At 34.8% G+C, this 12,988-nt stretch overlaps 1 protein-coding gene across 7 annotated transcripts in view; it reads right to left on the bottom strand.

Annotated features, from left to right (window-relative positions):
• The window catches only part of TAX1BP1 (Tax1 binding protein 1), a 55,683-nt gene that overhangs the window by 25,434 nt on the left and 17,261 nt on the right, over positions 1-12,988 (bottom strand). For all 7 annotated transcript variants that reach the window (XM_041466298.1, XM_041466301.1, XM_041466297.1 and 4 more), the window contains exons 4-5: positions 9,975-10,162; positions 8,191-8,349 (exon numbers count right to left, since the gene is read on the bottom strand). In XM_041466298.1, the coding sequence (XP_041322232.1) occupies positions 8,191-8,349; positions 9,975-10,162 (347 nt within the window). The remainder of the gene's footprint in view (positions 1-8,190; positions 8,350-9,974; positions 10,163-12,988) is intronic.

Below are 12,988 nucleotides of genomic sequence, written 5' to 3'. Positions count from 1 at the left end.
GCAACCAGAAATTACTTAAATCAGCTTTACTGCTGCAAAAGAAGTTATCAAAACAAAAATTCCTGTAACTACTAGGAGTCTGATTAGTAAAATGAAACAACAAAAATTCAATGAGTTGTAAGGTAAATCTCCCTAGAATCAAAATTCCATTTTGCAAATCTTGATGTAACTTGAGGTAGAGAACAAGAAGAAATATGGGGGTTTCGAAATCTTTACTGTTCTAAAATGGCAAAAGATTTAAGACTGATTATTTTTAAAATAATTTTATAGTAATTCCATGCAACACTGTCCTCATAAAGCTATTATAAGCTCTACCTAAAGGATATGCAAAGATCTTGTCTGGGGTCATCCCTGAAACAGGTTTAAAATCCATTAAATAAATAAATTTCCACTGCAAAAGGACTAATAATCTTTCATTTGAGAATGGAACAGTCATAATGTTTCTAAATTCTCATTTTTATAACAGAAAATCATGGCAAAAATCCCCACATTCAACAATGAAGAACAGCATGCTTTCCCTACATATTTCTTACTTCTAGTGGATTTTTACAACAGCGGTAAAACATTGCTGAGCACAGTCTGGTTAATGGAATGGTACAGACATCCCTTCCTATGATTAGCACATACAAGACATTTTTCAAACATACTGAAGGTAGAGAGATCCAGCAGACTTGAAAAATACAATCCAAGACTATTTCCAGACGTGACACCTTGCAGCTTGGCAATGGTCAGCATAACTTTTTATGTTTCATCTTCCTTTTCCATACCATCCAGAACTCCCTACCAACCTTTTCAAAACCTTCCCACACCTAAAACATTCACCTTTGATTAATGGCTAGTACCTGCAGCCCTTTTTTTCACCTTTTAGAGAATGCATACACTGTAATGAAGAATGGTGAGAAGTTAAAAATGAGCTATGCTGCTCACACTGAAGAGGTCAAATCACAAAATACAAGGCAATATATTTACAACAAATTATTTTTAAAAAAGCAAATCAACACCAAAAAAAAAAAAGCAGCACCACCTTTCAGCTGGATTGATTTACTGGATTATTGGACTGATTGATTGATTGATGCAATTTAATGTCAGAGGAACCATTACACTTGAAATCCTACAGAGAATTTAGGGGTCTTGGATCAATTATCTGCAGGAGCCTTTTCTTTATCCCACTGACATCACAGCAGCTCCAACAGAATCACGTGAATCACTTGTCTGACATCATACTCTGTTTAAGGACCTCTGAGTATAAATGATGACCACAACATAGCACCATTGCAGCCAGTACAAAATCCCATGTTATGTGTTATGTGCCCAAAACACAACATGAAAGCTCTACAAGGAAACCTCAAGTTGTAATTTTTCTTTCTAAAAAAAATCTAAGCATTCAGTAATGTAAAAGAGCAAACCAACTCCAAATAAAGTCAATGACATTAAGCTTTTACCCTTGTGACTATGACTTGAATAGAAATACTGCTCTAAAAACACTGCAGTCAGTCTATTTCGAAAATCTAAGATGTCACAGTGTTAGTACTTTAGTTAGTACTTTAACTAACATCGTAAAAGTGATCAAAACTACAAAACTAAGGTCTAAGTCTGTAAGAGTTCATATAAGTTACATCAGTCACTCAATTACTGTCACGAAGACTACAAACATGCAAGTTTTTTGCAGGAGGCTGCTGGAAGCATTTACACACACTATGATTTTGCAGCATATATTTACATGTCAGAATGTTAATTTCTTAAAACATGCTATAATTTTACTATAGGCTATTGATTTTGCAAAGTCCTTTCCATGAACATATAATTCGAATCGTAGAATATCTCAAGTTACTATTTAATTTTCCAATGAAATAATTTTCAATTGCCCAGTTTAAGAAATATTCATACACAGAACAGGCAAAAAGACATGAACCAGGGCTTTCTCTTCATGTGACGTTTATAGTACCCAAGGGTAATTGCTGGTACCAACCTGAGGAAAGTCAGAGTGTTTAATTTGTGTCTAAAATTAAATGAAACTGGGGGGAGGTTTGCTTTCTGGGCTGGGGGGCAGTTTGCCTTTTGGACAGTTTTACTTAATTTTTGGAACTTTTTTTTCCTAAAAAAATGAATCTTCCTGACCATCAGATGTTCATACATGCAGCACACATGAACAGTACAAACAGAGCCTGGTCCAAAGAGACACTGAAAAAACAATTGACTCACTTCTATGCACTCAGGCTGAACTGGGCACTTGCACTGCTTACTCGTACTGCTGAAATGATCACACTACACATCAGTGTTTTTTCCCTACCTAAGCAGAGAAACTCTCCTTATAAAATGGTATCAAAAGCCAGCTTAAATGAATCCCTGATACTTGAATAAAATTTTGTAATAAATAAAGCTACTGTGCAGGTAGAACCTGTGTGCAGAATATGAATTTACATGGATGCCTTATTAAAATTCCCCATCAGATAGTTGAATAACACTGCTTTTAAAAAGTTAAATGGTAAACTAAATTTACAAAAAGCATGAAAGAACAACTTTATCAAGTCAGTAAATTCACTTCTGCATCAATTTATGCCAGCATCATAACAGAAACACTATTCAAATGTTCACGAGATCAAAGGATGAACAGGCAGTCTTCAAATCCATTGCTTCTGACTCAAGCTAAACATAGAAACTACTGCCAGAGGAATAAGACTTGTCACCAGTCACATTAAAGAAATCAGCTCAGAAGTGCCCTCTTCCCACTAGAGGGAGACCAATGACTGTAAAAGCATCTTTTGCAAGCTCTGCTCTCTAGAAAAGCACAAAACCAGTGTTCACAAAATTGAATGGTTGCAGAGTATCAAAGGAATGACCAATGAAAGACACACAATGACTACTACATGCTTCTCTTCTTCAGCACAGTAAGACTGAATCTTAAAACAGCAGGCAAGTGCACTGCTGCCACAGACCTTACACATGGTTTAAGCATACACAAAACTGGGAACACAAAGACCAAAAAGCATTCTTATTATGTACAAAGCTATACACATTTTATATTCATAACGTCCAAGATGAAGATTAGAAATATTTATATTATCATTTTCTAAATAAAAACATGCTAAGCTTTTTTTTCCCTTTTTTAAAAAAGTTTGTTTCCTTCAATTTTTAAAAAGCAAAATATATACAGATAAAAGCAGCATAATAATGTTATTCAACACACTGATTAGGTACCAGTTTATGAAAGTAAACTAAAGAAAAGGTTAAAATATTAAAAGCAACCTGAAACAGTTCTGTAATCATGTATAATGTGTCATCTTCTTAAGCAAAATAATCATAGTGTGTAACTACATCATTATTTTAACAGTGTTATACTGCTAGAGTTGCAAGTTGCATATATAGCATGATCCTATATGAAAGTATGCTACCAGGGAACATCACCCTAGTAAAAACAGAGTAACTCTAAAACACTAACAGAAGGTTGTAAGAAAAAGATGTGATATTTCTGAAACATTTCCAATAATTTCACATTTACTCTGAAATCCCACACAGAGTAGTAACAGATTAAGTTAAATCTTCACACTCAGTAAGAACTATTTTAATGTCATCTGGGGAAAAAAAAAAAGTAGGAAAGGTTTAACTGACATGAAAACTGCTGCAAAGGAATAGTATACTTTCCTCTAACTGAAAATATTAGCAAGCCTATGGCAAGCCCTTTACAAAAGGCTAAACGAGGGGAGCAGGAAATTTTCATGCTTGGGGGCAGGAAAAAGGAAAGGCCACTTATACTCTCTCTAAACTGATTCTGTCAGAACAACTACATACTGCATTAAGCAGGCCTTGGATACGAGGAGAAAAATAACCTAACAGAAATAGAGCCTGAATTTGTCCCTCATCTTACAATAGCTCAAGTTTTGGCAGGGTGAGGTTATTAACACAACTTAGTGGTAATAAACCATAAGTACACACTTAAAAAGTGGGGCTGGACAGCATGTTCCCTGTGAGTGCAAACACTGACTAATGCAGAGCTGTGTGTCTTGCAAATAGCTTTTTTTTCTGTGACAGTGGCAACAAGAAGAAAAAATACTGTCTGCAGAATCATTCATGCGTTCAATATGAATTTTTTTACTAATGTGATAAAGCACTAGAAAAAAAATAAATCTAAAAAAGCAAAAGCCTTTAGGGACAAGAATGCAATACCGTGTTACAAGAAGATATGTTTCAGGAACTCTAATAGCACATCATGACTTTATGTCTTGAAGGTGTTTATTCCTCCTACCTTTGGTAGGAAATGACATGGCTATCTTTTAAGAAGGCAACACAAAACTGTTTATCTGCTGAATAGCAAGGGGCACCTTAGCAAACCAAAGTCTGTATTCTGCTGTAGCCATTAATTTCAAGTGCCACAAACACAGGTACTCTCATATTTGTAGAATTCAAAGAATGGGAATTGTTTAAATACCTGAAAAATATGCATAGAGCCCAATAGTCAAGCTTCATGGAGCACTGACTGTATTACATCTGCATAGATTCTTAAAAGCCGTAATTCTTAAAAGACTGATCTACCTTTAGCTTATCTCTTCCTAATATCTTCCCCAACCACTTACAAAATACCCCAACTCGCCAAAAAGCAGATGGAGAAGACATCAGTTTCACTGCCCAAAATTCTTTAAGAGTAACTAGGTCTGAAGAGAGGTCATTTAATCAGGAGTAGGAGGGAAGCACTAATTGGGATTAGCTGTGGCATTGTCATGTCTAGAACAATCCTGTCTATTTTAAGAAAGCAATGCTTCTACAGAAGCATTACTCAATGATCCAAACTACTTCTGAGCTATTTCTGAAAATAAAGTACTGATAAAAATCAACACCAAAAGGAAGAAGTAGCCTAAAGGCATATGAATAAATATGACTAAAAGGGGGATTTTAATAAAACTGTTTTTTAAGGAAACATTTTCACATTAGGAACTTTGAGCTTTCCCATCTTATTTTTGTTACACCGCACCACAGTTAAGTAACTTATGTACAACAACCCCTAACCACACCTTCCATATTCTGTTCAATTCAATTACAAAAATATAACCTAGCTTAAAAATTGATTTGATCAAAAGACAAAACACATGAGCTAAGATACCTATATAATTTTCTCTGAAGAAACCAAGAAATATTTTTAGAAATTGGGCAGACTGGCAATTATTATGGATTGAGGGGTTCATAATTCCAGGGCTCCCTTATCACAATACAAATGTAATAAGCAAATTTTAGTTGCCAATACATTGAGTGCTCTGCACTCAGTTAGGATCAAATACATGCGCCTGTACAGATACATCCACTTCCTTGACACATGCAATTACTGCTTTTTTAAACACAGTGCTTTGTACTACTGTGGATTTTTTTAGAGCTTTTTACACAAGCAGAATATACTGTGTATTTCCTGATGGAAGTACTTGCAAAAACAAACAAAAAAAAAGAAGACTCTTAAGAGATTGCACATGGGTTCAATGTAACTTACCTTCACTTTTAACATAGAAGATAGAAATACATTTCTATCAACTATAGCTGCCTTAAACTACAAAGGTAATGACATCCAGTATATACAATAATCATATTTTCTTATATGGCCTATTTTGTTTTATTAATTGTTGTTCATTGGTCTAATATGCTTTAAAGTATATTGGAAGATTTTTAAAGAAGAATTCAAAAAAAGTTAAACCTTTGCCTAAGTTAAAGACTTTTAAAAATACAGAATTTAAATTCATCTGTCCCACTTCTTAGCTATTTATGTATTAAAAGTTTGTAGAGCATAACTAAAAATTCACATTCATATGAAAAAAGAGAACTAAAAACAAAAGAAGAAAATAAAAAGCTCCCACAGTACTTAGTTAAAACAACTCAAAAGCAAAAAAACTATAAGCCAAGCCAAAGCAACCTGGCCCACACTAAGCACCTGTGAAGACTCTGCTGTTACAGAAAATACAAATACATTCTGATTACTTATCACTTCTAAAATTATCCCCTGTAGTCTAATATGAAAACATCCAAATTAACATATTGCTTAGATTATTGCCAACAACAACTATTCACATCATACAAAGCACACTAGATTATCTGGGGGCTGTGTTCAGGAGCTGTTTTGTAAGACCTGTGTTAGTGGTTAGTTGGAATGGGGATGTTTTGTGGGGTTGTTTTGTTTGGATTTTTGGGTTTGGTTGATGCTTTATTTTTTAAACAAGTCACAAGAAAAATAAAACCTAGGTACTGAAATCCAGCTGAGTGCTGTGTCAGTGCTTCTCAGGAATCTTTAAATCAATCCCTTAACACACTGTATGTATTCCCAGCAAACATGAATTACATAATCCTGTGATGTACTTCGTGTACTGGGCTGGGGGCAAGAAGAGTAAGTCATCTTTAAGACTGGAGAGCCACATTGCTTATTAAAATTTCCAATGTTTAAAACATTAACTTACTGCACCTGATTTAGTAGATGTTCACTTAATTTTCAGGAATAACACTCAATTTATATTCTGCTTATATACATAAACAAATTAACACTTTTTCAACTCAGCAGATATGTTTCTTTTTTTAGAAAAAAAGTGAAAAACAGACAATAGGAAAAAAAATGCAAAATAAGACAGCATCAAGTTCTTAGAAACAAAAAAAAAAATTACCTAAGTTAGAAAACTTCCAAAGTATTTTAGCCAGGCAAAGAGCTATATCAGCCTCAGGTCAGATATCTATTTGTAGCTAAATACAAGTGAGAAGTTTGTCACACTGCATTCTCTCTTCATGAAAATACAAGGCCAAAGCAGAACAACAATAGTAGATAAAAAAAGAGACAGTAAAAAAACACAAACCCAAACATTCCTGAAATTGAGTTCTATTTGCTAAATTCTGCTATCTTAGAGGCAAAACTATTCTGGATTAGAGAAGTTCATTGCAAAATGTGAGAAAGCACTGAGACATTTTTGTTCCTATACAGTCTAACTGTATCCTTGCGTGACAGCAGTTAGAATCCCATTTCAGAAATCGTTCTAAAATGGAATTGTAAAGCTAACATGGATTGGAACTAACAGCTACTTTCAAACATTTTTTTTAAATAAGAGCCTCAAGGGACAATGAACATTATCTATGTAGCTCACTCAGATTTATCCACCAAACTTATGATCTGTAAATCAATGAAATGTGAATTTATATCCTTCTCTCATTGATTTGAGCTAGTTCTCCCATGCACGTGAAATTAATATAATTCTTTAATAGAAAAAGCATTTTTCTCAACATCTTATCTTTTCTTTTTTCCTTAGCCAACACTCCAGTCATTTCATTTACAGTTCAAAAGTATACTACAAAGCACTAACATTTTGAAGTTCTCTCAACAAATTCCTATTAAATGTGTATGACACAGGACTGTTGACATGTACATACTTGTACCTAGAAATAGTCTATTAACTGCTGTCCACAGCTAAATTATGTAGGCTTCATTACTTCAAATTTGTCCATGTCACCACCTCCCTTCCACATGTTTTTAATCTTCTCCTAAAAGCTGAGTTTTTTTAAAAGCAGCAGCTTAAACATAGATTAGGTCCAACTTTTAGGTGCTTTTTTTATAGTATTAGATTTCCTCCTTACCACATGCAGAATTCCAAATTAAGCTGGCTTTGGTTTAGGCTACATTTACATTTTTGCTATTAATTAACACTTTAAACAGATTTTTAGATTTATGCTTCTTGTCCTTTTGAGTTGCGAAACCTTTTAAGAGAAGTCAGTTACTACATGCTTTTCACTCTTTATATACCTTGGTAGAAGCATTCTCTGTTGATCTTTGCTTTTCATACCAAAAATGTTTACCATTTTCAACAGCCTGTGTTCTATGCAGTTATTCCCTAAGGAGAGCTTTTTTTGAACAGTTTTTCTCCATTTTAAATTAAAGTAAGCAAACTTTAAATTATCAACTACTTTCCACTATGAATTCCACAGTTAAATATCAAACATCTGGTAACAGTTGTCACTGATTATCTTACCAAGCCTGGTACCAAAAGCCTTAAATATTTTAGCCATTTTACAACATAAAAGCAATAGTGGCAGAAGGTTAATAGGAACTGACCTATTCTAGTGTAAATGTCTATCTAACTGCTGAGGGTTTTTGATAGCTGATTTTCATAGTTTGACTGGTTCTTGAAAAAGCAGTAATACAGACACTATGAACCAGCTTTAATCAGTTAAACAACTAACCTTTTGCTCTGCTTGCAGTTGTTCACATCTCTGCTTTTCATGGTTAAGTTCTTTTTCCAGTTGTTCAACTTGATCTCTGAGTTGTGTAGTTTCCTTTTCCAGAACAGAAGTTACCTTTAACAGCTCTTCTTTTTCTTTTATTATTTTTTCACATTTAAACTGTAAAAAAAAAAAAAAAAAAAAAAAAAAGGAAAAAGAAAATAATGGGGTTTGGTAATTTTTCTCCCCTTCAGTCTAATCAAACAAATGGATAACTATGTACTCCAGTGTTTGAGCAGAAACACAAATCGTGTGTTCCCCAGTTGGGTTATCACAGTTTTCCCCTAATTCTCAAATTTCTGAAGTTTAATTGCTTTTGCTGCATAGTACCAGACTACCATTAAATAGCATACTTTGCAATGTCCCGATTTATCCTCGTTTTCCTTCCTTAAATGAAGTGCTTTCACTGTTCCCAAGTGACAGCAACTGCGGAAGAGCTAATTCTGATGACAGCAGCTTGGTGAAAAAATGACAGCTGAATGTAGAGACACACATTCTCTCTACAGCAGTATTTGAGGAATTTCTTGAGAAAAATGAATACGCACATTCCACCCCGCACCCCACCACCACCTGAAAAGTAAGTCCTGGAACATGAACTGTGCCCTTTCAATACCTAAAGGGAGCTTATAAAAAAGACAGGCAGACTATTTAGTAAAGCCTGCAGTAACAGAACAAGGGGTGAAGGTTTTAAACTAAAAAAGGATAAATTCAGATTAGATATAAGGAAAAAAGTTTTATTATGAGGGTGGTGAAACACTAGAAAGGGTTGCCCAGAGAGGTGGTAGATGCAACATCCTTGGAAAAGTTGAAGGTCAGGCTGGATGGGGCTGTGTGCAACCTAATCTAGTTGGAGATGTCCCTACTCACTTCAGGGGGGTGGTGTATATGACATTATATGGTTCCTTCCAACCCAAACTGTTCTACAGTTCTATAAACAAAGATCATAAAAAATACTTGAGAACTTATTTAGTTGTAGTACTAGAAGCACATATCTGAAAAGCAAAAATATTCCAGATGTATCTCTGTACTGAATCTCTTATCCCTAAATTTTGAAAGCCATAATACATGCAAGTATGTATGCCTAGATGCACCTAACAGGATCAAATGTCTGATGTCAAGATAAGGGAACTGCACTGAATTTTCCAAGAAGCAGCTCAAACAAAAGTTAGTCTGGGTTTCTTTTTTGTTTGTTTGGGTTTAAACCGTGTTCAGCCTACAAACAGCAACAAGCAAATGTAAAACACCTTGACTCTGGATATACAAACACAAGACCAATCACATCTCTCTAGCAAAGAGCACAATGCACAGAAAACTGCTTTAAATAAAATAAGAGCTATTCTAATATACTTAGGCATCTGCAATTATTCAGCTCAGTCTCCAGGGCTCTTAACTTGGGCAAAAATAAAAGTATACTGATTCCATAACTCTTTTTCCTTACAAGAAGCACCATTTCATACGAAGGGTATCTTCCCCCCGCTCCAGTTAGTTGGTGACTACAGGTGTGAGAGAAGGGCAGTATCTACTCTTCTGTTTCTCTGTCCATGTTTAGTGCTATACATTTTTACATCTTGATTTGTTTAACCTGCAAATGTTCTAACTTCAACCAAATACTACAAAACTAGCCAGAAATATATACATTACACAGACACATGCAGGTCTTTTCCTACTAGTTTTTTCTTCAGTATCTGTGATTGTGTGTATATAGTACAAAAAAAATAGCATTTTAAGATTTTTTTGTATCAAACCTCAAGAAGTCCAGCTTTCGTGGTCACCACTAACATATCAGAGTTTCCTTCATCTTCCATAGTGAGCAATTCTTCAACAGGAGAAGAGGTACGAAACTGGAAAGGTGTGCTTGCTCCACGGATTTCTCCTTTGTAAGTCACGTAACAGAACTGATAAAATTCTCCATCATCATTTGGTAGATAATATCCTAGCAAAAGAAATTCATATTTGAAGAAATATTCTACACAAGCTTACAAGTCTCCATCTGGAGACAGATTACCATATCATGTTTGACTTACAGATTTCATGCTCATTGCCTCAGTATGGCATAAGTATATCATTAAAACAGCAGGAAAAAAAAATCATCCTACTTAGTAACCTTCAATCCCCAGCAATTTCTATTAGCATTTAAGACAAAGATTAAACAGTGTTAGGCAATAGCTGCTATATGTAGACATCTCCTCACATACATTAGGTAATAGCTGCTGTGTATACATTTATGAAACAGAATTATTGTCAATCAGATGCCATGAAGTTGCATCATGACCACATTATTGTGTGACTGCTGTACAGACTGCTGTACGGTCACAGAACAGAGAGCAAGTGATTTTTTTGGCCTTGAAATACATACACAAGAAAATACAACAGAAAAACACAAAATAATATGCAATGAGAAGACATCTGCAGTTTCACGGGGTACCATTTGTACATAGGGTTTTCTTGTTGTTGTTTTGGAAGGCAGGGGTTTGTGGGACAAACATCCTCTTTCTATTTTTTAAAGCACAGAAATGTTCTGAATGGATGACACCAGCTGAAAGGGATGAGTCTGGAATTTAACAAAGAGCTTATTTTTTAAAACTGAAAAAAATTCTTCTCAACTTTACAAGGTAAGAATAAATCCTCTTTCTTGAAGCTATGTAATGGTACATAGTGCAAGTAAATTATTTGAGAAGAATTTCTGTGTGACTATCCAACTGAACTGTTGCCCACTAAAGCTTCACACATCTTGCATGACCCGGATTCACAGAGTAAGATTTATGAATGTTAAAAAATCATTTTGAGAACAACTGACATTTTTACCTTTATTAGTATATTCAAGACCAATGTCTTACCCAATTTAATGGTAACAAAAACCAGCCAGTTTTATTGAGAATACTTCTTTTTGGATACTGTAGCCAGCCTGAGGATGATACTAACACAATAAACCCTCACCTAGTGTTCAGTCCAGTAAGTGATGCCAATTTCCATCTTATTTCACCACATTTCAATCTTCGCCCTTTCTAACTTTATCATTAACTTTTCACAAACTTTTATTCCAGATTCCTGGAAGTCTTTTCCCAGTACTCTCAGCTACCTTTCCTAGAAACAGTAAAACATTACATTTGCTGTACAGACAGCACTTGTAGCAAGAACTTCGTGTTTCCATTAGTCCTATACTTTATTAACAGTCACTTATGGCATAGTAGCTGAATCTCAAAACACCAGGATTTTATATTTCCTATATAGTATATGTATTTCCTGTATAGCACTGTATTTCAATTTACCTGATTCAGTGCTTAAGTAAGATAAAACTATGCAGAAATAAATGTAGAACAATCTACACTGCTGCTTCAGCACATTTCAATATTGGTTCAGACAACCTGATTTTAAAACTACTGAAAGTCTTTCTTCTTGTTCTAACACGTACTGGAGAAACAGATTTCTGATTATTTTCTTCCAGCACAATTACTTGATCATAAAAAAAAACAACCACATTTAACATGCTGCACAACATTTACTATTTAGCTCAGATAATTAAGCTCCTGTAAGATCTACTGATCTCATCTCAGCAGCATTAAAATATCTTGCCAAACACAACCAGGAGACTGTTTGAATGGAGGTTCAATCTGGCAGCTCTATAAAAGTGGAGATCTGTCAGGATGGAATGTAACAGATGAGACAGAGACACTTGGTCTCTTAATGTGTGGTAAAATTTCTATGTACAAAGGACTGATAATGGCAGTTCTACTGAACAGAAGAGTTCTACTCTTCTAGGTCACTTTTCATTTGAGTCCAACCCAATTTCATTAATTCAGTGAACTTTGGTAACTGTAAAAGAAATTAATGATTTCCTTCCACTTTCTACAGAGCACACACACTTTTCAATCAGCTTCAAGGTTATAAAATGGTTATCACGTTATCAGACCATGTGGATATGATCCTCATTGAAAGCACCAGAATAAAAAAAGAGAGAACTGAAATCAAAGCTATCACTATTTGCAGCTTTAATAAAACAACAAGCTAATACAGTCATCATTTCAGGACTCCAATTATTTAATTTTTTTAATATGTTAAATGTTTTTAATATGTAAGCAACAAACATACGCACAAACAAAGACCAAGGCCAAGACTGGGAAGCAAAAAAGAAGGTAAGATTGTACATAAAATTCTGTTTGTACACAGAAAAGCATTAATTCAGTGGAAGTGCTCTTTTCACATGAAATTTTCTATGTGAATAGATTTTTGACATTTGTCATTTCCTGTGGCAACAAGTTCTGCATATTGACTGTGTTATAAAAGTATCATGTCTACCTCCATTTTGAACTTGTCACTTGGTAGCTAACATTAATGGTTCCTATTTTTTCTGGATCTATAGAACGGTTAATCCATGCCATGGGTAGCTGATTTTAGAGACATCAGTCACTTCACATTACTTTCCTTGCCCAGCCTGAAAAACCTGGCAGAAGGAAGTCTGGAAGGTCATTTTGTCAGGTTTCCCACTCAAGAGGCTATTGTCAGCACCTGAGATTACTGTGGCTGTGCCTAAACAACTGTATGGAATTCTCAACCTTCCAAACCAGGATACCTGTTCAAGAACTGCACTACTCCCTCATGATAAAAATGCTCTTCCTAATGTCAGACACAAACCACCCATGTCATAACCCAAAGTCATTGTCTCTTTTTCTATTTAACAAGTGTGGCTCTCGTCTTTGTATCTCCACACCTTTACAGAGAAGCTATTTCTTAATTTTGACATGCTTTGCTGCATTTTACT

Source organism: Pyrgilauda ruficollis, unplaced genomic scaffold (assembly GCF_017590135.1).
Source record: "Pyrgilauda ruficollis isolate IOZ18807 unplaced genomic scaffold, ASM1759013v1 scaffold2, whole genome shotgun sequence".
In the NCBI taxonomy this organism is placed as follows: Eukaryota; Metazoa; Chordata; class Aves; order Passeriformes; family Passeridae; genus Pyrgilauda; species Pyrgilauda ruficollis.
This window is presented reverse-complemented; position numbering and strand designations above follow the sequence as displayed.